The sequence below is a fragment of the Camelus bactrianus genome, chromosome 15, assembly GCF_048773025.1.
Source record: "Camelus bactrianus isolate YW-2024 breed Bactrian camel chromosome 15, ASM4877302v1, whole genome shotgun sequence".
Taxonomy (NCBI): domain Eukaryota; kingdom Metazoa; phylum Chordata; class Mammalia; order Artiodactyla; family Camelidae; genus Camelus; species Camelus bactrianus.
In genome coordinates, this window is record NC_133553.1 from 19,240,971 (window position 1) to 19,268,032 (window position 27,062).

The 27,062-nt window shown below is 35.7% G+C and overlaps 1 protein-coding gene across 1 annotated transcript in view; it reads left to right on the top strand.

The window, feature by feature from the left end:
* Positions 1 to 27,062, top strand: part of TAF1B (TATA-box binding protein associated factor, RNA polymerase I subunit B) — a 52,351-nt gene that overhangs the window by 21,575 nt on the left and 3,714 nt on the right. Inside the window, exons 8-14 of the mRNA XM_010964030.3 lie at positions 171 to 270; positions 13,736 to 13,883; positions 17,209 to 17,386; positions 17,970 to 18,016; positions 20,577 to 20,667; positions 24,744 to 24,814; positions 25,366 to 25,588. Coding sequence (XP_010962332.1) covers positions 171 to 270; positions 13,736 to 13,883; positions 17,209 to 17,386; positions 17,970 to 18,016; positions 20,577 to 20,667; positions 24,744 to 24,814; positions 25,366 to 25,588 — 858 coding nt within the window. The remainder of the gene's footprint in view (positions 1 to 170; positions 271 to 13,735; positions 13,884 to 17,208; positions 17,387 to 17,969; positions 18,017 to 20,576; positions 20,668 to 24,743; positions 24,815 to 25,365; positions 25,589 to 27,062) is intronic.

Below are 27,062 nucleotides of genomic sequence, written 5' to 3' on the forward strand. Positions count from 1 at the left end.
GGAAATAATTGATATTTTCAGGTTAATTATCCTTAAAAATATTTAGGCTATACAATATACTCAACTCATTCTTACCTTATCTTTGAAATACAACATGTTTACCTCTTTTTTCTACTTTGCTAAATCAATACGTATCTCTTACTGAAAAAACTTTCTTTTCAAAAATACAGATTTGTTGAAGAGGAATATATTCCTTACATACATGCTTTTCAACAATTTCCAGAAGAGATGAAATTATATGGGCGTGACAAAGGAATCTTCGCTATAGAGGTAAGCTATTTTCTTTTTTACTTTGTAGTCACTTACAAGACACAGGAGTAATATGACGATTTATATTCCTTTCCTGACTTATTACTTGGAGTTTTTAAAAATTTCATCTAGTTTTTGTTCCGTTCAAATGTGGAACATTAGTCATAATTTAATGAAGAGTAGAATTATTATTTCTTATTTTCCTTATGTAGCTTCCCCTAATCCTTTAAGTTATTCTCAAAATACAGCTATAGGGTGAGGTGTGTGCATTGCAAGTAGGTATGTTGTTGAGATTGTTTTTTTATCTTTTTTAATGGCATCCCATGCTCAATGAGACAAGTCTGAATTTCCTAGGCGTACCTGGGACAATACTGATGCTGTCTTGAAACTGTCACATAGGAGTTGTTTTTTTTTAATAATTGATTTAAAAATATGTATAATTCATTAATAATTTTAAATTTAGCTGCTAAATGAGCCTTGTTTAAATGTTCTGCTGAAAAGAAAAGATATTTAGTTCAATAATTCTAAGTGTGTATCTTTATATTTGTTCAGTTTTCTTACAGGGACCAAAGATGGAACTGAGCTACATTTTTGCATTAGTTATCAGCTTAGTCTTGGCTTATCTCTGTCTTTCCTCTCTCTCCCTCCCTTCTTTCCACCCTCTCCCTGCCCCTCCCTTTCTTTCTTCCCTTCTCTCTTTCCTCTCACTTAACCTCCAGTGTATTCTGTGTCTTATATCCTAACTGACTGGGTTTTAACCTGATTTCTCAGAGCCATTCATCACTCAAATTATATTGAAATTTTTGCTTGGTTGAGGTTATTTGTACTTTTTGTTGATACCTAAGATTATTACTTTAACTCCCTAACCAAACTGTAAACTTCTCAAGAATAAACACCAGAATTTTATATAGAGTCACAGAATATCAAAACTGAAGGAAAATTTAGAGATCACTTAGTCCACTTTTCTTATTTTTCCAAAAAGGAAACAGGCCTAAGAAGAAATGTGACTTGGAAATAATAAACCTCTACTTCATTAGGGTTTTCATGAGGATTATTTGAGATATGTTCAAAATGCAGACATATCACAGACACTGAAATGGTAAAAGGCTCCCTTCCAGGCCCCAGGGTGGAAAACTTTTCCTCTAAAGTGGAAATTAAGAGGATAATCAAGCTGCCTGGAGAAAAAAATGCATCATTTTTGGAAAATAAAGTTTGTGTTTTAAAAGTCTGTTTAAAAAAAAGATAAAACCTGACAACCTTAAATGTGCCCATTTTTAAGTTTTCTCAAAGTAAGTTCTAGAAAGTCCGTGGATATGACTTACTTTTCATTATAGTATTTTATTATTTTCATTATAGTATTTTATAATTTTGATTACCATAAATTCAGCTTCTTACAAGGGATGTTGCTTCCTGAGCTGGGTTTATATGCTTGGGATTGGTATCTGACCAGTAATTTCCTTTTGAATTAAGAAATTTGGCTTCACTTTATGTATACTCAGACAGATACTCAAACTTCACTCAATAAAAATAATTATTTAAAAAAATTTATTCTGTGTTTTTTCAGATAGTAATAGATCCAATTATTGCCACATGTTTAAATGACTGCAAGAATGACATATAATGTACAGAATCAAGAGAGTGTTATTGTAATAGCCAATGTGGCTTACACTTCTCAGAAGCCTAGTTTAAGCCTTTAGTTAATATTTGCATTGCCCTTCTATGAGCAGTGTGGTAAGAAGTGCCTGCAAGTATTATAGCCACATTTATTTCTGGTGATGTTTCAAGATTTCAGCCTGAAAAATTACATTCTCAATATTGTATCAAATCTAAACTGCCCCTCCTAAGTTTTTATAATTTGAGACCTAAGTTTTATAAATTAAGAGGGGAAATGAGATATGTTTACTTGCTTGGTTTATTTTTGCTCTGAAACCATTCAAATACTAATTTTTACTCATCCTATCAATTACTGAGAGAAGAATATTGAAATCTCCAACTATGATAGCAAGCAACTTTTCTTTCACATTCTATCAGTCTTTGCTTCAGGTATTTTGTAGCACTACTACTAGGTACGTAATTCTTAGGATATTTGTCTTCTTTATGAATTGACTCCTTTATCACTATGTAATGTCCTTTTTTCCCCCTGATAATATTTCTTGTTCCAATGTCTACCTTGTCTAATATTAATATAGCCACTCTAATTCTTTTTTAAATTAATGTTTGTACACTGCATCTTTTTTCAGTCTTTTATTTTTAATTTATCTGTTTCTTAATATTTAAAGTGTATTTCTGGTTGGTAGTGTTAAATCTTGATTTTTTTAAAGCTAGTCTGATAATCTCTGCATTTTAGACTCTTTAGACCATTTATATTTAATGTAACTATAATAATGTTAGGTTTAAATTTACCATCTTGCTATTATTTATCCCATCTGATTTTGACTTCTTTTTTTTTTCTTTTTCTACCTTTTTTGAATTAATATTTTTTTTTTATAATTCCATTTTATCTCCACTATTGATTTATTAACTGTACCTCTAGTTTTTGAAAGATTGCTCTGGAGTTTATAATATTCATCTTTAATGTATCACAGTCTACCTCAAATAGTATTATACCAGTACATGTACAGTGTAAGACCCTTACAGCAATATACCTACTTCCAGTTCCCTTGTCCCATCCCTTAGTGTTAAACATTTTATTTTTACCTGTTAGATATTCCACAATGCATTGGGATTATTTTTGCTTTAAAAAGTCATTTATCTTTTTAAGGAATAATGAAGACTCTGTAATTACTTTGGGTAATGTGGACATTTTAATAGTATCAGTTCTTACAATCCATGAGTACAGAATGTATTTCCATATATTTATGTCTTCTTCAATTTCTTTCATCACTGTTTTACATTTTTCAGTGTGCAGATCTTTAACCTTCTTGGTTAAATTTATTCCTAGATAGTTTACCCTTTTTGATGCAATTGTAAATGGGATTTTAAAAAAAATTCTCTTTCTGATAGTTCATTGTTAGTGTTTAGAAATGCAACTGATTTTCTTTTGTTGGGGGGAGGGGATTAGGTTTATTTATTTATTATTTTTAGTGGAGATACTGGGGATTGAACCCAGGACCTTGGGCATGGTAAGCATGCCCTCTACCAATGAGCTGTACCCTACTCCCCGAAGCTGATTTTCATATATTGATTTTGTATCCTGCAATTTACTGAATTTGTTTATACTAACAGTTTTTTCTGGGTGGAGTCTTTAGGATTTCCTACATGTAATACCATGTCACCTGCAAATAGAGATAGTTTTACTTCTTTCTTTTTGGTGTGGATACCTTTTCTTTCTTTTCCCTGCCTAACTCTTCTGATTAGGACTTCCAGTACCACATGGAATAATATCCTTGTCTTATTGTTAGAGGAAAAGCTTTTAACTTTTCACCATTGAGTATGATGTTTGCTATGGGCTTGTCAAATGTAGGCCTTGCCTGATTTCTGATGAGAAGCCAGTCTGCTGTCATTCTTTTCTTTGTTATTCTCTATGTAATTTTTCTTTTTTTTCTTCTAGTTGCTTTTATTTTCCCTTCTAGTTGCTTTTTAAGATTTTTGCTTTATCACTTGTTTTTCATCAGTTGGATTGTGATGTGCCTTGGTATGGTTCCTTCTGCCTTGGGGTTCATTGACCTTAGATCTGTGGGTGTATGGTTTTCATCAAATTTGGAAACTTTTTATTCTTCATTTCTTCAAAAAATTTTTTTCTCTTCACCTTGATTTTTTTCTGGGATACCAGTTACATGTTAGACCACAGCTCACAAAGGCTTCTGTTCTCTCTCGTTTTTTCCCTCAGTGTGTTTTGTTTTGGATAGTTTCTATGGCGATAACTTCAGATTCACTGAGCTTTACTTCTTGAGTGTCTAATACTGCTGTTAAACCCACCTGGTATGTTTTTCATTTCAGATTGTGTATTTTTTTCGTTTCTAGAAGTTTCATGTTAGTCTTTTTTTTTTATTTCCCTCATTATGTTTTCTTTTACATCCTCAAGTTTATTGACAATGTGTATAATAGGTGTTTGAAGGTTCTTGTCTACTCTGTTATTTCTGGTCTGTTTCAGATGATTGGTTTATCTGCTAATTATGTGTCATGTTTTCCTGCTTCTTTGCACGCCTGGTGATTTTTATTGAATGTAGAATTTTATATTGTTGAATACTGGATTTTTATTCTGGTGTATGGCTGGATAACTTGGATGTCAGTTTGATCTTTTAAAGCTTATTTTTAAGATTTTTTTTTTATGGCTGTTACAGAGCCTTTATATCTGGGACTAATTTAGCTGCACTACTAAGGCATGTCCCTCAGAATTGTTTGGATTCGTTGGGAAAATCCAGTGATTTTTTTCTCCCTTGGCGTTAGGTTTTTTCTTTGCAGATCTCCGGAATTCTCTCTCTGCAGCTTTATCCTCACTGGTACTTCGCCTTCAAATTACAGACACCTCAGTTTCTAGGAACTGCAGCCTCTCCTTAACTCAGCAAGACCACTGGGCTCTGTTTCACTCCCTGTTCCCTATACACAGTTTGGAGACTGCCTCCAGGAGTAATCTGTGGCCACTTAAGTTTCTCTTCTCAGGGGGTATAGTCCTGTGCTTCCTTTTGCCAGTGCCTGAAACTGTTGTTTCATGCATTTTTTTCCTGTTCTATGTTTGTAGTAGGAAGTCAATTCCTGCAGTAGTTAATCCTTCATGGGCAGAAACAAAAGTGTTCCAAATACTAATTTTTAGACATTTAGAAGTAGAATCATTGTTTAGATGCTTTTTAGGTGAGTATTACCTAAACCATTCTTTCTTGAATGCCTAAAAGTATCTTACTGCTCATTCATTCTTGGATTAAAAAAAAATCATATTCATGAATATTATCTAATCTTTGCTTCAAAATTTTCTACAGTTATTGGAAGGTCATGGTTATAGGATTTTGTTCATACAAAATACTTGCCCTAATAATAATCTCTTTTGTTGACTATTTTTGTTATTCTGGAGTGAGGGGACAGAGGTAAAATAGGAGAGTGTTTTCTTGTAGAGATTTTGATAGAAAGTATAAGCATAAAAAAAAATGAGATTATGTTTTAGTAACAATAACTATTGCACATTGCCTTTTTCACTTATATCTTAGCTTTTTTTTAAAAAAATGAACTTGTAGTTTTGGAATACTTTTTGATTTACAGAAAAGTTACAAAAATAAAAATATATCCTTTACCCAGATTCAACTATTGTTATTATTTTATCCCATTGTTTTACCATTTGTGCTAGTCTCTCTGCCTATCTGTCAGTCTGTCTATCCAATTCTATTTCTGAATCATTGAGGGTAAGTTACATCTGTCATGGCCCCTAAGTATTTTAGTGTATATTTGTAAGAATAGCGATATTCTCTTATATAACTGCATTTTACTTATAAGTTTTTACTTTTCTTGGAGCTTCACAGTATAGATATGCCACTTAGTTAGGTTAGCTAACTAGTTCTCTGTTGATGGAGTTTTGTGTTTGGCATTTAAAGGCTAAAGAAGGCAGCTAAGTGATGAAAAAACAAAACAAATCTAAATGTGTATCAATAGGAAAATGGATAACATGTGACATAATCAGACATAGTATATTAGACAGCTATGAAAATGAATCACCGACAGCCACAAGCAACACGAATGAATCTTAGAAACAGTCTGCTGAGTATAAAAGGCAAAATTCAGAAAGCTATGTATAGTATGGTACCATTTTTATAAAGTTCAAAAAAGAAGTTAAACTGAATATATTTTTATAGATATATTTATGTGTATGATTAAACTATTTTTTAAAAAACAATTTCATGGTGAGCAAAATGCAGGATACTAGTTACCTCTGGAGGGGGAGGCAGAGAGGGAGGACTGCCGAAGGAGAACGTAGTAGACAGTGTTGGTAATGTTCCAGTTCTGAAGTTGGGCAGTGGATTCATGGGTGTTCATTTTAGGATCATGCTTCATAGCTTACAGATATGTTACATGTATTCTTTTGTATTTTTCAAGATTTTAAAGGAAGCTAGAGGCGGTTGTCTAAAGAATTTCTAAAACAGAGATAAAAAGGCAGTATGAGATGCGTGAGTGTGTTTGTATATTTCTTGCATCCCTAACTGTTCTTTAAGAGTAGAAGTTATATGTAATATTTTTATTTTATCATCATCATAAGACTTAATATATAATTCTATATACATGGTAGGGACTGTGTGTTTATTGATTAAGTGATTTGAAATAGCTGAGAAACAGAATAAGTTTAAATACTTTATTTAAAGGAGATTTTAAATAGATCTGTTGGGGATTTTTTCCCACCTAAGTAGTAAACTTCCAGACTGCTTCTTATGTGTTTATTACATAATATATCAGGAGGCTATTAAATAGTGGTTTTTTGATTGAAAAAATAAAAAAGCATTCTACTGATATTTTAGTGGTAAGTGTGTAAGGGATGTAACTTCCACTTATAAGCAAGGACATTTAAACATGCAAGTTACGGGTGTATCAGTATCACTCATGAAATCCAGTGTGTGAGATAAATAACCTTACCAGTTAATTTGTACTGTTCACCAATATACTGAAACCAATAGTAAATTACCCCAGTCAGAAAATGTATGTTTGAGACTCTATTGATGATACTTCTTTTAGGAGAATCACACCTCATATTTGCTAAGTGAAACCAATGATTTCATGTGAATTTCCTGTGACTTAGTTTGATCCTGTGCCAGTACCCCCCCCCCCCCGACCCCAGTACACAGCATGCTCAGCCCAGACCTCCCCTTACCTCTCCTTCCCAGGAGAAGAGAATGGAACCAAGTTCTGTATCAGCCTAAAGAAAACTGAATCATGACAAAGGTTAGTCTGCTGTAAAAATAATCACATAACCCTGCCAAGATCAAACAAATTATTTTGGGATTACCTATTCTTCTGGATACCAGCTTTTAATCTACATTAGTATAGATATGCGAAATTTGAACATGGGTATGGCACAATCAGCAGAATATTTGGAGAAGAAACACATCTTAGGAAGGGAGGACTCAAATAGGTTTCTCCAGCTCTGACCCTGAGCCAAAACAAATTACTGTCTCCTGGTCAGTTGGTCATCAGTTCATAAATTTGTTTTTGTCCCTAAGGTTTATGTTGGTCTATGCAGGTTAATGGCATGTTTCTAAAGTGGTCTCATCTCCAGGACCAAGAAACATATTTCACATGAAGTAATGTGTTCAGCACAAACTTCCAGAGGATTAGACTTTGATCATAAAGTATTTTTTGTTACTACTGATAGATTTACAACCATTAAAATAACTCTAGCAGACTAAAATTACGAGTTGAACTATTCTGTGAATCATAATACATGCGGAATTCATTTTATCCTTCCTCCATAAATAATAAATTACAGTGCTCTGTCATTTCTTTTGACATACTTTTATTCCTTATTGATTTTCCTTTGTAATAGAAAGTCTTGTTTTAAGTTTGGGTTAACAGGTGCATGTAGCATTAGGTTTTTCTCAGCTGAATCTTTGCTTCAAAACAACAATAAGAATAAGTCAGGGTGAGGCACTGTATTCTTTTTTTTTTTTAATAGCAAAGCAGGAAGTTCATCTCTGACAGGGTATTGTAATCAGGTTTATCACCAGAGCCTGCTGTTGTGTAACAGAAACTCTAGCTTGTCCTTACCTGTCTGAAGGCATTGCTTCACGAAGGAAAGTAAACTCACTGGAATATTTGTGAAATTCAATAAAATGCTTTCCCAAGCACTCTGTTTTTAATGCATGCTAGAACAATTTATTATAGCCTTGTGGTCTTTTAAAAAACATACTAACCTTGTGATTTCTTAGGATTGTAATTAAATGAATCTGTATCACTCTAGAAGCCCATGCGTCCCATTTACTATGCCTTATAGACATGTCTTCAGCCATATCTAGTCCATGTTCCCTCCTTCCCCTCCCCCACTTCTTCAAGAAAAAGGGGGAAGGTTTGGGATGTCTTCAAATGACTGTTTATTTAATTGACAGGCAGCTTCTCATCATTGTACGCTTTGCCTTTGCTCACAAAAGTGCATTCACTATTCCATAGGATGTTGAAACTTTTAAATGGAAACAGCTTTTCATTAACAAAGGAAGCATTTTCCTCCCTCCTTCCATGTCTTAGCCTTCTCTGCTAAGTCTTGGCTTCTTCAGCAGCTGTGTACCTCCACCAGAAATGACAAAAGGTGCAATTGTTCTAGGAGATGGTAGTGAAGATAATGCCTGTGGAGTTTGTGTGTGTGGGCTGCTGGGGACTGTTTTTCTTCTGTGTTTGGTTTTGTTTTGCTTTTGCTATTCCAGAAAGTTGAGCACACCTTAAAAACAAACCAAAGTGGATGGGGGGGAAGCTTTAAAGATCCTTACACCTTTACCTTGTGTGAACAATTTCTTTCCATTAAAGTGTTGTGCGTTAGTATTTAAGTGGGCCCCTCTGTCCCAAAAGCAATAAATCTACAAAACTCACTTGAAACATAGGGAATGGAATACAGAGTACAGAGCGTATTGATGTGGTTTGTTTCTTCTTTGAAGCAAGCTGGGAGAGTTTGTCTTCTTGCCATCACCCTGACTTAAGAGCAAAGCTCAGGAGAGGAGACAGGTGTACAGATTAAGTTTCAGTGTTTCCAATAAACAAGTTTCTTCTGTACAGCACAGGAAACTATATTCAATATCTTATAATAACCTATAATGAAAAAGAATATGAAAATGAATATATATATGTTCATGTATTACTGAACTATTATGCTGTACACCAGAAATTGACACAACACTGTAAACTGACTATGCTTCGATTAAAAAAAAAGTTTTAGTATTTCCAACCATCTCCTTTTTCTGAATTGTGATTCCCAACTCCTGGTAGATGGCCATTTCATTTTCTTTACTTATTTAAAGACAACTTCCTCCTTTTTCTGCCTCTGCCTGTACTGCTGCTTTATTTTTGAGACAAGTTTCTGAAGCATGGTGCTCATTCGAAGCATCATTTACTTCTAGCAAAAATCTCTCAGTTCATCTGGTAGAATAAACTGAAAATCTGTTCTTTTTCAGGGACACCATCTCAAAATGAAGTAACAAATAATCAAATTGCTGTTTGAACCAGAGTTGGGCATAGACACACTCGTCTCTGTTACAGATACAGTTTGTTCTGCCAGTGACTTAACAGACAGTAGGGCTACTTCTATCTCTTCAGCCTTGATTTTCTTTATTTTTATGTATGTTAAACCCACAGACCAATTTCTAAACAGTTAATAAGTTATATACATATTATTCTACCATGGTCCTTGACAGTGTTTCTAAATCCACTCAAGAATTAATCATTTCGTCATCCCTCACTAGACTCAGCAAGAAGTGATAAAGAGGAAACTGGAAATTCATTCCGAAGTACATCTGCAGTATTTTGAATGTTGATCAACAGCATTCTGATCTTCTCTCTCTGAATGAGTAAAAAGAAAAGATGTAATGCTGGTTCAGCCAAACCCACTGAGTGGCACTTTGCCATGATGATTCATTTGGCCTCGGAGCAATCTTACACCCTTTGTGAAACTAGGTCCCTGTTGGTTGAAGGAAGAAAAAGACTTCTCCAGAGCTGTCAGTCACTTTTTAAGCACCTCCAAATGAAGGTCTTATTGGATCAAGTTTTAATATACTGATTCTTCAAACTTTACTCCAGATTTTTCACCATCTTAGGCCACATGAGCTCTTGGGATTGTTTGTGCAATCTTTGTTAGAATAATAATCAGGTTTGAAATCTACCTGAGGGAAATAAAGGCGAATGTAATGATAACAGCTGTTCTCAGTTTCCCTCACTCCCACTCCCTTCCAGAATTACTGCTGCCAGATGGCATGAATAGAAACCAGCTGATGTTTTCTTTTGTTCCTGGCTTCCCATAGCATCTTGCCCATCACTGGAATTTGTGGGTGAACTTCTCTTGTCAAGCGTGTGAAGTAAAACCATCTGAGGGTCTCTTCCAGGCTACAAGAAAAATGAGATCAAGAGCCACTTCATTTTATTTCAATTTAATTTATTTTTGCACAAGAATATTTTGGAGAACTTGTTTATTTACAGATTCTTAGACCTAATGTCAGGGATGGATTCAGTAAGTGTGGTGTGGGATCTAGGAAAATGCATTTTTAACAGGCATCTTGCAAGTGATTTTGACAGAAATAGTATTTGAGTGGTTACAGACTAGTCTCATCATCTCTGCCTCTGACTGTCTGTCTTTTGTTATGCCATCCTGTCCCACAAAAAAAAAAATGACATAAAATTAATTAGCAGATAACCAAAGGACCAGTATAAAATAAAATACTACTATACCTTACTAAACATACAAAGTTTTAAACAGGGTTCAGGAAGCCCCCTTATTCTACTTAATACATCAGAGAGTCCCCTCACCAAATGAAAATACAGCACAAATATCCAGCAGCTTCTATGAGACCCTTTTCTTGGGGGTGTTCCTTACATGAATGCATTTTCTAAAAGTCAGAATAAGACTATTCTAACATAGTCATTAAATGTTTACTGTAATTATTATATGATAGTTATCTATGGTTTAGAATCTTGTCCACATTAGAACCTGAATCCCCTCTCTGGGCTATGGACAACATGACAGAAACAAAAATGTGACACTGACCATATTCTCTAAAACAGTGTACTCCCAGCCTTCTCCTCAAGGTCAGATGCTTTGTTGAGCTAGTGGTGCAGGCCCCCCAGAGTGGCCTTGCTCAGTTGAAATGGGAGCCACCGTATAGGGAGGGTAGTCCATGGCCAAGCCCTGTAGGGCCACCACTTCAAGTGATGTTGGAGACAGAAGGTAGTGGATGCCAGTGTGGATGTTTTGAAATTATATTAAATCTTTTTAGCTCACTAGACTCCTTTACAGTTACTTGGCATGAACTTATCATCCATTAAAATTTTTTTTTGAGATGATTATTTTTCAAAGGGGAATATTCACTCCTCTAGTGTTTGTTTGCAGATTAAAATACTTAATTTCATCTCCTACTTGTATTATTTAAAAGGACTAGGGTTGCCATAAATCTTGTCAGTAATGTTAAAATTATTTTAACTTGAAAAGATGCTTCAAAATCAGTGCAAAATGCAGCAGAGGTCTAACTGAATTTATTTTATAAAGAAAAAAGACAGCTTTTCCCAAAGGTCACTGAGAACTTATGCTTTCCTTTTTTCTCTTTTACATTCACAGAGTAGAATACAATTAATAGTATTTTAGTATACAAGTAGAATTACTCCATCTCAATATTTAACAAAAAGACTTAAAAGGCCTCATTGCTACTTTGGGTTGAAATTTACTTTGTATTCTTCAGCTACAGGTTAATCATGTGTTAATGATAATGAGCTGAAAACCTTTTTTTCTAATAAAACTCAAGAGTTTAGACATTGAAATAGTGGTATCAAAATAAACATAATACCATGAAGACTGTAACTTCACACAAAGTAAAATCAAGCATAGTTGTAAATTCTAGAAATTGACAGATTTCTATGAGCATACTCCTGTACCATTATAAAGTATTTCCTTATGCTTTATAATCGCATATGAGCTGAATGTACCAAAGTAAAATTTAACAGAGAACTATTCATTCCTTCAGTTAGCTCCCAAACAGCTTCACACATTTAGAAGCTGGCAAGACATGACTTATGGTATTATTGGCTCAAATTGGGAAGCAGATTATCACTTAGAATAAGGAAGAACTTTTTAATGATTAAACCCATTAGAGGTGGAATAGACTCCCTTCAGGGAAGGTATTGAGTTCCCTTCATTGGAGATTTACAAGATGGGTTAGACATCTATGTGCTGGAGATTTTGTAAAGTTAGACCATATACTTCTAAGGGTCTTTCCAACTCTGAATTTGCTAACTAGATTATTTCTCCTACAAGGTGATGTATGAAGTGATTCTGTTATACAAAATAGTTGACTCAACTGATATTCTTTCCTTTCTCATCACTTAAAAACTTGTTTTATTGAGGTAAACTAGACATACAGGAAAGTGAACAAATCACAAATGAACAAAACCTGATGAATTTTTATAACCTGAATCACCCCTGGGTCAAGAAACAACATTGCTAGCACCCCAGAAGCTGCACCCTTGTGCTCACTTCCAGTCCTTACCTCGCCCACCCAAGAGTAATCACTCTCCTGACTTCTAACTGCATAGAAGCTGGGTGCTGAATTGCTGACTTTTGTAGTTTAAATATGTGGAATCATTCTCTTTTGCATCTGACTTCTGCTAGTGTTATGTTTGGAAGATTCATTCATATTGTTGCATGTAGAACATTCATTTCTTTGCTGTATAGTGTTCCACTGTGAGACTGTATCAAAATTTACTTGATATTTACTCTATCAAGTCTATTGTTGATGGCATTTGGATAGTTTCTAGCTTGGGGCTTTTACAAATAGTGTTGTTGTGAACATTCTAGTGCATGTCTCTTCGTAGACATGCACACACATTTCCATTAGGCATATGGAGCTAGAATTGCTTTGTCGTAGGATGTGTACGTGCTCAACTTTAATAAATACTGCCAAACAGGTTTCCAAGATATTTATATGCAGGCCCAATTTTAATGGGGTCTTAACCATATTGGAAATGTGAGTTTTTCTGAAGTTTCATAAGCCTTTAAAAAAAAATCTTGCTTGTGGTCCTCGATAACCTTCTATCTTATACTGGGATTATTTTTGTACACCTTATCTCCCTTTCTAGATCATAAACTCCTTGAACAGATGGTTTTATTCGTCTTTATATTTCCCAAAGTACCTTGCATAGACTAGACTCTAAATTTAATATTTTTATGTGAATGGGTGAGTAAGTGAAAAATTATATGTAGTATTAATATGAAGAATGTTTAGAAGTTGCAAAAATATAAATAGCATACCTGTTAAACTACAAGGGTGATCTTAAAGTGAACAGAATTAATTTATTAGTATTAGCTCATAGATTTTCCTGAATTCTGTGAGTCTCTTATATGCTATTATGCGGGGAAGTAGGAGGTTGAATTGCACATCTTTAACTATTAGGCTTAAACCCTGGTGTTGTCTCCCCCATAGACGCATGTGAGTATTATGTAACAGTGAGCCAGAACTGTTAGCTGTGAATTTGAGGACCGGTGAGAGGATGCCTGCAAAGAAGGATGAGAGGGAGTGAGTCCGACAGCAGTGTAACTGCAGTTGGGTTGCAGCTTTGCCCCCGTCCCCAGATTCTTCTGTGGGTGGCAAGATGAAGCCAGTAAGAGTTTTATGAGCGAGACAGAACTGTAGTGGCTGTTAATTTAGCATCATTGCTGTTTAAAACTGCTCAGTGAGGATATTTCGGATTTGTGGGTGTTTCCCCTTAATGCTTTTCTTTACGTTCCAAATTTTATCCAATGAATAGATACTACTTTTAAAATCAGAAAGTACTTAAAAAATTATTTATGTTGCAAAAATTGCTACCTTGACTCTCTCTTTCATTTCAGTCTTGGCCTAACTATGAGGATATCTATAAAAAAGTCATTGAAGTTGCCACATTTTTAGATTTGCCACGTTTTCCAGATATTACTGAAGACTGCTATCTTCATCCAAACATCTTGTGTATGAAATACTTGATGGAAGTCAATCTCCCTGGTAAGTGTGTGGTGTGTATGGTGAGGAAGCTTTTACTCACTAGAATTGTAATGAACAATGTATAGAATCCTCTCAAATCACAGGTTATTAAAGCTTTGTGACAGGGTCCATAGTAACATGGAACTTCATTTCAGCATCCTTTCTTAAAATATTTCGGACCATTTAAAATGGTTAAAATATAATACTATTTCTAGTCTGTAAAACAAATGGAAGTCAAAGTCTGGTAGGATGAAACACAAAATGTGAAGAAAGCCTCACTAGACCTGGTTCACAGTATACCGAGACACAGGTAACCCCAGTGGAATCTGCCGATGGAATCCATTCCTGAATTTCCTGCCAAACTAGAAATGTGAGAAATTCAGGACTTCTATTCTTAACAGAAAACACAAACATGGTATGACTATATTATTGCTTAAGCAATATAAAAAATGTGATTGAATGTGTTTTAATAAAAAAGACGTTATATGAAAAAAGCAATATACAAAACTGTATGTATAGTATATTTTAACTATAAAAATAAACACAAATATGTAGTAACATATATACACAAATATAAATATTAAGTCTGTAATTTAAAGTATTTTTTAAAAAGGAAAAATAATTTAAAATTTTCAGATCTATCATTTATTATGCTAAGACATGTATGTCTCTTGTTGAGGTTTCAGAAGTCACTAGCTATTTGATTAAGATTCCAGAATGTGGAAAGTCTGATTTCTCCATTTTGGCATGTTGTGTAGATCAGAATGACTATTTTGGATTTTGTTTTTTTGATTTATTTCTTTGATGGTTCTTTCAAAATATGGAAAGTTCCTGTGTTCTCTCATATATTCCAACATCTTGAGCTTTTAGAGGGAATACTAGGTTATGGAAGAAACACAAGGAATTACCAAGATGTAAGTGACACAGGCTGGGTTATGGCAGGGATCAAGCTCACGTAGTTGCTGTTGAACAGAGATGAGGGTGGCAGGATTTTCTGGCCAGTGTGTGTAATTTACTAGTATTTCTTCTCTAACTCTTCTGAGAGCAACAAACAGAACTAAAACCATTCTAATGTGCAGAGACACTACTATCATCTGATATTTTTAAGTGCCTTTTAAAGACAGTATTAAAAAGAATCAGGATAGAGAAATTTAACTTCTCACAAACTTTCTAGAAATAATTTGAAATATAAAAAAAATTATACATAAATATTATCAACCTTCTTTAACTTAAATATCTAACAGAAAGATAATGGTTAAGTAAATGTATTATGTATATTCAGAGGAACGTTATGCAGCTTTTAAGATCATGTTTGTGAAGAGTACATAAAAGCATGGAAAATGTTTATGTTACAATAAAAAATGAAATAGGCCAAACTACAAAATTATATACAATATAATCATAATTATGTAAAATGAAAATGTTCAATAAATATTAGAAATAAATCTAACAAAATATTGGAGTGCTATTTCTGAGTTATGGTAATGCATTTTTTCTTTTCTTCTACCTTTATGTATCTTATAAATGTCCTATATTGAGTTTGTATTACTCAGTAGTGAGGAGGAAATGATAAACAAAATAGATCTACAAACTAAGATGTGATAGTCCCTGTACCTTAGGATTTAGATTCCAAAATGTGACATTGATTTGCAAACCACCTGTTTAAATTATAAGAAAACTTTTAGGATATCACCATTTTCAGAATTTTAAATTTGCTCTCTACCATCAGTTCTATAGTGCTGTTGCTCAAGAAGGAGACCTGTGTATTTGGCCCTTTTGCAAAGAGTTTTTAGGGTTCCCAGAAAGCTAAAAGTGGTTTTAAGCATGCTAGGGCAGCAGATGCCCCTCCTCAGTGCCTTTATGCATGCCGATGTCATCTCTGGAGCTAGGTAGAAAGGGTTCAGCAAGCATGTCACACACACCCTTGCTGAGTAAGCACTGCCACTTTGATGGCTTTGAACAAGCTCCAAACACATTTCTTGGTCTTTCCTTTGTACTTGGACTGACAAACCTGCCAGAGAGAATTTCTGGCCGCTTTCACAATCATATATATAATTTGTGTGGAACTTCGTAAAGTTTCCAGAGTGCCTCCATCTTTATTACCTCATTCGTGAAGGTGGGATTGGAGGGTGAGGGGTGCTCTCATTTACAGATGAGACATAGCCAGGCATGGTGACACCTAGCTGGTAGATGGCCGACCACATACTTGAACCCAGTCTTCCCATCCCAAAGCTAGCGTTCTTCCTACAGAAGGCTCCAGATCAAGACTCTGTACTTCTCTGTGCCCCTGCTTCCTTCCTCATAATTTCTTCATTGGCTTTGTTGTTACTCTGTACTTTTGGTATAAGAGAAGCAGTGCAAAATATTAATTTTAAATAAATAGAAAAGACATTTTTAAAGAAATGCCATTCTATAATATATATAACACTGTATATAATAATATATACTGTATATATGATAGTATATACATTATATATAAATTATATATACTATTATAAAATAAAAGTATACTACATTAAGGGAATAGAATCAATAGGACATAGTGACTGAATGTGTGTAGGAGACTCACTACAATTTATTGTGCTCTTATAAATAATAGCTATTCTACTTGAATTTAAAATAGAAAATGGTACATCCTAGGTACTTAAATTAGTGACTAAAGAAATTTGCTTAGTAATTTAGAGTTTTCAAAGTGTATTCACTTGTATTATCTTATTTAATCTCAGTTCATCCTCACCGTAACTCATTTTACAAATGAAGAGACTGAGGTTAAATGACTCTAATCCTGAGTCACAAAGCTAGTGATTAGAAAGCCTAAGTATATAGGCTGTAGGTTTTCTGGTTCCAAGTCCCACATTATTCAGCCTTGAATAGTGGGTGCCATCTATGCTGAGCATGTAATTTCTTTGGGAAAGCAGTACATCTAATTAGATACACATCGGACTTCCAGCATGCTAGCCGGGCTTCCTGCCAGCGCGTGAGTGTGCATTCCTAGCTCTTAGTCTTACAGGGAGTTAGTTTCAGGTAAATACAAATTGCTGTAGAAATACAGACAAGAAACACAGATGAAGCAATAGAAAACCAATGTGTGGTGGTACATTGGGTGCCAAGATGTGTCCTATAAATAGTAGATGTTTTGGGAAGTCAAAACAGGAGAGGATGTGCCTACCCTTAGTTTTTCTATATAGATATTATTTTTTGGTTTATTTTATTCACAAAATGTGTGTCTCAGAGTTCTCACATAGTACCATGTTTTAAGATAAAGCTTATTTTATGGCTATACATATTAGTATGATCCAGTTAGCCAAAAAATTTAACCACATTTTACTGTTTTATTTTTCAACAGATGAAATGCGTGACTTAACCTGCCAAGTGGTAAAAGTGACTGGAATAGGAGAAGTGGGTTTTCTAACATTTGATCCTGTAGCTAAAAAGACAGAAACTGTTAAATATGATGTACAAGCTGTAGCTGTCATTATAGTAGTACTGAAACTGCTCTTTTTATTGGATGACAACTTAGAATGGTAAGTGTGTGTCAATTTTATGAGGGAAAAATTGTATTGCTTTTACCTAATTATTTGGAGTAAAGGAATCCGTATTATATCTCAGTGGAAAATAGAGACTCTCAGTTGTTGTAGAGCATTGACTAGTAGCAGCAGTTACTTCTTACGTAATATTCTGACTCAGCTCTTTGTCAGAGGTTTCATTCTCCCTTAGTAAGTTGTTTGGATCATGTTTTTTCCCTATTTTTAGGTAGACACACATGTTCCCACTGCTCTACCGATTCCTGAGTTTTAAATCATCGAACACAAATCCTAAAGAGTCATTTAGCGCCTCATCTGTATACCTTTAGGCTCCCAGCACTGTGTGTCTGCAAAGATTATTTTGGAAAGTAAAGGAATCTTAAAATGTCACCCCTCTCAAATGCCAACAGAGAGTGACAGTGTTTATAGTGTCTTCTTGCCTGTTTCAGTGATTGCTTCTCCATTAAAAGTTGGCATCAGTTTCAAGTACAGTCCTATACTTCTCTTTCCAGAGAATTCAAAATTTATCTGTCTTCAAATAAGTGATTTCTAAATAAACTGATTTACTTATTTGTATCTCCAGGTCTTTGTCTAGTATTGCTGAGAAATATAATGAAGACAACAAAGAAGGTACTTGATTTTTTTATCAATCAAATTCAAAGTGATTGTAAATGATGGATTAAAAGATACAATAAATGTAGGGAAGAAACTTTGAAAAACATACACATTTACATACACATGTATACAAATTGTACTTTGTACCAGAGTTTTTTATATATATAATTATCTAACTGTATCTCAAAGCTGCTAAAAAACCTCAGTGACTTCCTACTATGTGTAATTTTTTATTCCCAACTTCCACTCACTGGCCATACTAGACCATGAACTTATTGGCAGTTTTGTGACTGCACCATCTATTCTAATGCCTTCAGCCTTTGCTCACACTGGTCCTTTTACAGGAAATATTCTTTTCTTCTTACCTCCAACCCCTTCTATCCCTGGCAGATCCATCTTCATTCTTTAAGATGCAACATAAATACCCTCTTCTACTGTCTCTTCACCCCTCCTCCCCTCATCACCTCTTCCTAAATCAGACCTAATCACTCCTGCCACAGCCACTCCTGTCCAAACATTTATTAGTTGTTTAAAACATTGGATTATAACTAGTGGACTAAGTATGTCTACCCCTATTAGGTTTTCACTGTTTATAAAATGCTTAGAATAGCTGACATACGATAAGTACTGTATAAATGATAGGCAGATAGGTAGATTGCAAGTTTCTGGAGGGAGAGACCATGTCTTTCATACCTTTTTTTCCCCAATGTAACTTTAGTGTCTAACATACTGACTGGCCCAAGATCAGCTCAGTAAAGTTCGGTAAATACATGAATTCTTAAACTCAGTTCCAGTTTCTGAATGATCTCACTAGGATTTATGTTCATTGTTTGTTTTATTTTTAATTTCAGCTTTCTTGAGGTATAATTGACATATAAAATTGTAAGATATTTAAAGTGTACATTGTGATCATTTGACATACATGGATGTTGTGAAAGGATTTTCCGCATCAAGTCAATTAACACATTCATCACCTCACATACTTACCTTTTTGTATGAGTGAGACGTATTTAAGTTCTCTTAGCAAATTTCAGTTATACAGTACAGTGCTATCCACTACAGTCATGTGGGCAGTTTTACATGTTTTTCATTAGATCCTCAGAGCTTATTCATCTTACAGCTGAAAGTTTGTTCCCTTTTACCTGCCGCTCCCTGTTTCTCCCATCCCTCAGCCCCTGACAACCACTTTTCTACTGTCTATTTCCATGAGTTTGACTTTTTTTTTTTTCATGATTCTACATATATGTTCATTGGTTTGGGGAACTTGGATTTAATGGTGACAGTTTTGTGTTGTTTCTAAAATACATGCAGAATACTTCTTTCTGCACATTGCTTTATATTGGCTCCTACGTAGAGTAAAAGGTTGAACAAGGTGTCACCCAGTGTTAAAAGGGCAATCATAGACTGTGTGGACATTTAGAGTAGAGAGTGCTTTGACGTATTGTCTTCCCTGTGATCCTCAACATAAACCTCTGCTGTCAGCTGGGCAGGGACTGGTCTCCCCGTTCTGTCTGCTCCCCAGCTGTCCCCTGTCCCCTGGCTCTCCACGTTACAGATCAGGAACTTAAGGTTTAAGAAGTCGTGACTCACTTAAGGTCATAGAACCTTGTGTTCTATTACTCATTATCATTTTCCTCCTTCCTTGGAGCTCTGTTGGTAGTTGCCCCTCCTCTGTGGCTGAATGGCCTTCAAGGCCATATTGGATCAAGTTAGGACTGTATTGGCCAATTGAAAAGATTTTTATCTAGACATTGAAGGGAGACTGTCTTCATTAAAGAATATGTGAAAAATTCAGCCTTTCACTCAGCCATCTTCTTCCTGTCAGCCTGCCTTTCTTCAAACTCCCTCACTCTCTAAGCCTCTTTTCTGCTTTACCTTTAGTTTCATTTTTTTCCTCCCTCCTCTTCCCTTCGCCCCATATGGATTGAATAAAAGAGTGAGGAATGAAGTTTTATACTTAACTGTGTCCAGTTCTGTTGTCTCTCTAACCTCAACACATACTCTTGAACACATACCCACACACCACCTGTCCAATGCAGTCTCCTCTCTTATTTATGCCTGGAGTCTCTGGATTTGGACTAGGATTAGGAAGAACAGAAATAAGAGCTGATAAAACCGGAAGTCTGGATTCAGCTACTATAGTGCCATTTCACACGTTTTCCCATCTTTTGTTCCTTAATTCATATATTCTTAGACATATGCGAGCACCACCTGCCAGGCACTGTGCTGGGTGTTGTGTCGGGGCAGAGGCCTGATTGTGTAGTCGTCTACACAAACAAAATATGTCTTCTGTTCTCAGGGAGGTAATAGTCAAATCTAGGAGAAACAGACATGCAAAAAGATGGTTCTGGTACAGTCTGGTTAGGGCCGCAGTACAGGTGGGATGTCAGAGAGGAGAGTGACGGCGATTGCTCAGGAATCTATTAGAACATGGAGACAGTGACTCCATCCATAATTTCCAAGGGCTGGTATATAGATGTTTAGTCATGACAGTGAATGAAGACTCAAATGAGCAATTATGTATTATTATCATGTGACATATTTGGTTAATAATAATGGATTTCATTTCTTTCAGATAAGCCATGGTTTGATTTCAGAAAATGGTACCAAGTTATGAAGAAAGCTATTGATGAGAAAAAACAAAAATGGGAGGAAGCCAGGGCAAAGTATGTTATCTCTTCTAGTTTTAGATTCATGTGCTTTATTTTCGAGTCTGTTACTTTACATTTGAAAGCTGAATTCTCATCAGTTTAGATTCATCAGTGTTGTGACATTTTTTTCCTAGAAATATTAGCCTCTACGTCCTACTTAACTTTTTTCTTTTTTACATTACTATTAACTATTAACTAAGCTAATAATGTCCTTTTTTATTAATGTTCTTCTTCTGATCCAGGATCCAATCCAGGGTACCATACTGTACTTAAATAATTAACTTTTCATAATTTGCATGAGTCTTACCTGCATTTCTAACACTCCTCCCTCGTTCCCTTTCTCAGAGTTGATCATTTCCCTTCTGTGCTTCCCAATATTACAAAGATGTCCAACCTGTGACATATGTAATTGAAATGCCCCCCCCCAAATAAAGATCCCTATAAAAATCAAAACAAAGGAAAGCAGGAAGAGCATAGCATATTTAATTCAGTCAGTCTCATTGTTTGACTTTGAACTCTTACTCTGATGTATGTCCATCATAGAGTGGAAGGAGCGTAGTGTTAGAGACTGACAGTGCTGGGTTTGAATCCTGACTGTATTACAGCTAGCTGTATGACCGTGGGCAAAGTACTTAACCTCTTATCCTCAGTGCATGAAAATTTGACTAGCTCATAAATTTTCAGAGACACTCTACCTTATGTTGTATAGCAAACGTTACTATAGCTCTCTGATTTGAATGGGTTTTTAATCTATTCTTAGAACTTTGAATCTCTATGAGACTTCGAAGAAAAAGTTAATACCTCTGTATTTTATGTAAATTTACAATAGTACTCATTTGATCAAGTATTATAGCCCTTGAGAAAAATGAAGATTCCTCAAATTAGTTAAAATGATAATTCATTCAGCTCCAGTTTCCTCATCAATAAAATGGGGATAATAATACCTGCTTTCTACTCTTAACTAAGAACTGAATTTCATTTTTCACAGGTAGAAATAGATTATTTTTCCTCTAAATTGAAGAATGCTTTTAAATAGAGAAATAGACTTACAGGAATGAATAAAGCACTGTGGGAGAGAGGATACTTGCCAAATTGGGGAGATTAACAGTTTCTCACTGTTCGGGTTAGATACACAATGATGAAGGAGACGAGATGAGAGGTGAACTTACTCTGACATCCCGTGGACACCCGGGAAACTGGGTCCTTCCTCTTCCTTGTTGGGGAAGGAATGTCTTTAGTCATTGCATATCAGTGGGAACAAGAGTAGTAGCAAGAGCAGAAGTTTGTTCTATTTTCTTAGGTTGTTGTGGAGAATCAGCTGTTGGACCTTCCTTTTCTGGTGCCAGCTGGGATTGTCCTGACCGATGCTGAAAGGCTGGGATTTCAGGGGCAGTGCCACTCGGGCATCTCAGTGGTGAATAGGCATTCGTTAACCTAAACCGGGTACCAACTTACGCTTTAAACATAGCTACTAGAGCCTAAGTTCGTATCACAGTGTTACAATCAATTGCACATCTAAGACTTACTGACTTTTAGCTACTTTAAGGGAGAATTTAGTGAGCAAAGAAAGTATATCCAGTTTCAAAATGGCATTTTCGAGGCAGACACCAGTCTTCAGGGAAGAGCTTGTCCAGGGGATCTATTACCAAGATCCTTCAGAGAGCATGTGCTTTGGGCTCAGGGAGGTAACTTACATAAGTCACTACTGACTGGTGCTGGGTCATGGAGCCCCAGGGCACGCTGATTACCTGTTTTGCCCGACCCCGCCTTCATTGGTGACATAAATTTCTAATTTTTCTCTCTATTCATCTGGACATCATCTTCCATACTGTCAGATGAAAGTTATTAAAGCATTTTCTGTATCTAAGCACAGGTCCCTATGCATGAGATTATGAGAAACACTAAAAAACAGTAGTTGAAAACGTAAAATAGCTTAAGAGATTACTTTGATGACTCCCAGTTGTCGTGGAGATGTTGAGAAGAATGTGGAAAAAAATTTGAAAGCATGTGCAGAAAAATCTCTGCAACCTTTTAGGTTAGTCAAAAATTTCTTAGATATGATACCAAAAGCATGATCCATAAAAGAAAAAGAAAGATAAATTGGACTTCATCAGAAGAAAGAATTTCTGTTCTTCAAAAGATACTGTTAAGAGAAGAGAAGCTGCAGGCTGGGGGAAAATATATGCAAACACATGTCTGATAAAAGATTTGTGTCTAGAATATATAAAGAATTCTCATACAAGAGGAAAAGAGACAACTCAGTTTTTTAAATGGACAAAAGATTTGAACAGACACTTCACCAAATAACATGTGTAGATGGCTCAAAATGATGCTTAACATCATTAGTTAGCAGAGAAATGTGAATTAAAGCCACAGTGAGATTTCATTACACCCCAACTAGAATGGCTAAAAAACAAAAAACTGACTGTGCTAAATGTGGCAAAATGGTACGCTTATTTTGGAAAGTTTGTTAGTTTCTCATAAATTTAAACACACACTTAATATACTACCCAGTAATTTTTCACTCCTAGGTATTTCCCCAAGTGAAATGAAAACTTAAGTTCACACAAAAATCTATCGGTGAATGTACGTAGATATATATACTTCATTCACAGTGGCCAAAAACTGGCAACAACCCAAATGTCCTTCAGCTGGCAAATGGATAAACAAACTGTAGCATATCTGTAGAGTGGAATACTATTCAGCAATAAAAGGAGCAAACTTCTGATATATCCAACACTATGTATGAATTTGTAAATACATTATGCTAAATGAAAGACTCAGAAGGTTACATACGGTATAATTTCATTTATATGGCATTCTGGAGGCTAAACTATAGGGATAGAAAAGCAGGTCAGTGGTCGTCTGAGATCAAGTTTAGCTGGGGGTTTGGGGAGGGGTTGATTGTTAAGAGGTATGAGAGATTTTTGGAGGGTGGAACTGTTCTGTGGATTAATCACGGTGGTAGTTACACAACCATGTGTGTTCATCAGAACTAGTAGAACTGTACACTGTATGGGGTCCATTTTACTACATGTAAATTATACCTAAATTTCTAACAGTGGGGTAACAAATTGTACAGGAAGACTGGACAAAGCATACAGGACTTTGTGGCATCCTGGAGAAGATATTAGGATTTAGTGGTGGGCCTCTGTTTTTTGTAGCTTTTGTAATTTTGGGAACACATAAACAAAATAAAGTAAATTTTAAAGAAGGAATATCTAAACACTTAGAGTACTGTCATTTTAGATTGCCCACCTTTCCCATCCTCTGGGCATATGACCCCAAAGAAGTAATAATGCCTCCTTGGCTATAGCATAATTGCCACTGTATAGGTGTTTATTCTGAATGCATAAGGAAATCTACCTAGATTAGGTATTCACGAGGGATTTTTAACAGTGGATTTATCCAGCAAGTGTGATTAGACTGTTTCGGGAACTTTATTATTAGAGATTTTGTACCTTGAGTATGTTGTTACTTTTCTTATTTAATAAAAATAAATCACAGAAAGATATTCGAAAGAATCACAGATGACAAGCTCTCAGTATTTTACATGTGGTATGTTTCATTAAGATTTAGTTCACACATAATCTTCAGGAAAACCAGTGCTTATTAAGTGATTACACCTCTGCATCAGAGCACGGGCACCTTCCTGTCCACTTTGTACAAGTTATCAGAATCAGAAGTACTACTCACTTAATCCTCAGCAGAAGGACAGTTGGCCAAGGGCAAGGAGGGACAGTTGTTTCTTAGGTGGCTTCCCTTTATGAGAATAGGCAGCAAGGAGATTTTACAGTGGAGGAAACCGTTTCTACCTTTTTGTGTGATGAACCGTTTCTGTGGATCTTACGGCATCTGGGAGGCTTTGGGGAGAGGCATAGCATTCTCTTGACTTGCTGTCTCCTTTAGTGCTGCTTACTTACTTCAAGGCCATAAGCCCTGTAGAGACATGTGTCAGTAGGTCATCTTAAGCCAGAGCTATTCCACTGAGTATCAGGAATTTCAGATATTGCTTTAGAGAAACGTCTCACAAATGCGTTTAGGTCCATTTCTTCTCCATCCCGCTCCAAATGTTTTTCTACCTTGTGCAGGTATATATGGAAAAGCGAGAAGCCGCTCTACCACTCTGCCATCGACAAGCCAGTGGTACATAAGAGAAGAGGTGAGCTGCATTTCCTCTTGTTAACACCAAGTTGCAGCACAGCTGTAGAAAAACTAAGTATCTTGACTTGAAAAGTAAATGCGTAAGTACTTTCTGCACTTCTTCAGCAGGTGTCCCAGTGCCTATCCAAGGAAGCATCCTCCCCTGCAAGAAATCTCCATAGGAATCTGTCTGTTTCAGGAACATTGCATTTTTTAAAACAGAACTTAAGTTCCCGCCAAATCTAAAGTGCTGTGTATCTGCGACTTTCCGAACTCTTTATTTGGAGAGCTGCCTTTAGGTTGTCTTGTTCATTCTTTTTTTTTTTTTTTTTTAATGGTCATAAAATACACATAACATAAAATTTACTATTTTAACCTTTTTTGAGTAGTTCCTCAGCACCCCTCATCCAGTTTCAGTTTCCCCAGTGTTATGTTCTTATGTTCCTACAGTGCGTTTGTCAAAGCTAAGAACCCAACTTTGATACATTACAATCAAGTGAGCTACAGGCCTTACTTGTGTTTTAACTGTGGTTTTTATTTTATTCCTTTCCTTTTTTCCTTCATTTTCAGAAATGGTGGTGAATCTACAAAAACAATTTAGCGCACTGGTTGATTCAACACCAGCTGTTGAAAAAAAAAGCCCTTCAAGTTTTCAGTTCAACTGGACTGAAGAGGACTCTGATAGAACTTGTTTCCATGGACATAGCCTCCAGGGAGTCCTGAAGAAGAAGGGCCAGTCACTGATGACCAAGAATTCCCTGTACTGGCTGAGTACACAGAAATTCTGCAAAAGGTATGTGATGCCCCTGGAAATCACAGGATAAAAAACACGATGAAATCTCTAATTTGGCCTGAAGTAGTGTTCTTTTCTAATTTTAAAAAAGCCATGTGTAATTTAAAAGAGTTGACTGTAATAAGAGTCAGATAGGTTATTTGTTGGAATTAGAAGATGGTGAGCTTATTTATAATCAAGCCAATTGGAATTACACATTGAGTCTCGTTTAAGAGTGTTAGGGATAGAGGTGTTAACTAGCCTTATTGTGATGACAATTTCAAAATATATACATGTATCAAATCATCATGTTATACACCTTAAACTTACATATCTTAATAATAACAATAATAATAACTCAATAAAGCTGGAAAAAGTTTTAGATGATAAAGACTTTCCTCATTGTGAACATGTATTTTATACTAATCTCATTCCCACATTAACATAGGAATTGTGTATAAGGCAAATTCCCATAGTAGTTAAGAGGATATGTTAATGTATCCAGCTGTTCTTATCCCAGCTCTGCTGCTTGCTCAGTGTGGGCAAGTTACTTACCATCTCTCTAGCTTTGTTGCCCCAATTGTAAAGAAAGGTTATGATTCAGACCTTTCTTCTCAGAACCTCTGGTGGCTCCCATCTCATTCAGAGTAAAGTCGAAGACCTTGTGGAGCCTACAGGCCCTCTCTTCTCTGACCTCCCCTGCTCCCCCACTTGCAGAGTCGGTCCTGAGGGAGTTGGCGGGGAGCCTACACCTTTATGCTTTTCCCATGGCACAATCAGTGGACTTCTGGATGTTCTTCGTGGATTTAATACTGTAATATCAGACAGTTAGTTCTAAATAGACCTTGGTGTAGTCAGAGATGAAACAACTGAGATATTTTTCTCTGCATGAATTATAAAGCTAACACTATACCATACAGACGAAGCATCAGAGATACCATGAGTTTATGCACCAAAATTGTCTGTCGGATTACTTTGCCTATTTAGACCTAAGCCAACCAATAAAAATGTCACAAAGTCCATGACTAAAGCTTATACACTTCTCAGAAAGCCCCTTAGCCCCTGACTCAGAGCCTGTTACTCTGGTACGAGGTGTGTTTCTGTCAAGCTGAGTTGTCTGATTTCCAAATTCCTAATCATCAAAGGAAACAGAGTAGGAGGGGGACTGAGAGGTGCTCTGCTGATAGGCATCTTGACAGCAAACACAAATGATACTCATTTGACAGACAGTAGAGGGTACCAGCGTTAGAAGCAGAAGCAGACAAAAGAACTCAAAGTACAGTGGTCTGATGTTCCTTCATGACACCCAGTAGCTCCACAGAACCAGAGAAGCCTGACCATGTCTCAGCTTTAACACAGAACATTACCCCAAACTGTGTGCATTCTCTTTAGGTTTTTTGCTTACCTGTATTTTCTAATATTCCCACAGTAAAAGTTAGGGAATGTAATCCTTAAAAGTTACTGTTAATGATTCAACTTAGAAATGAAAAGTCCT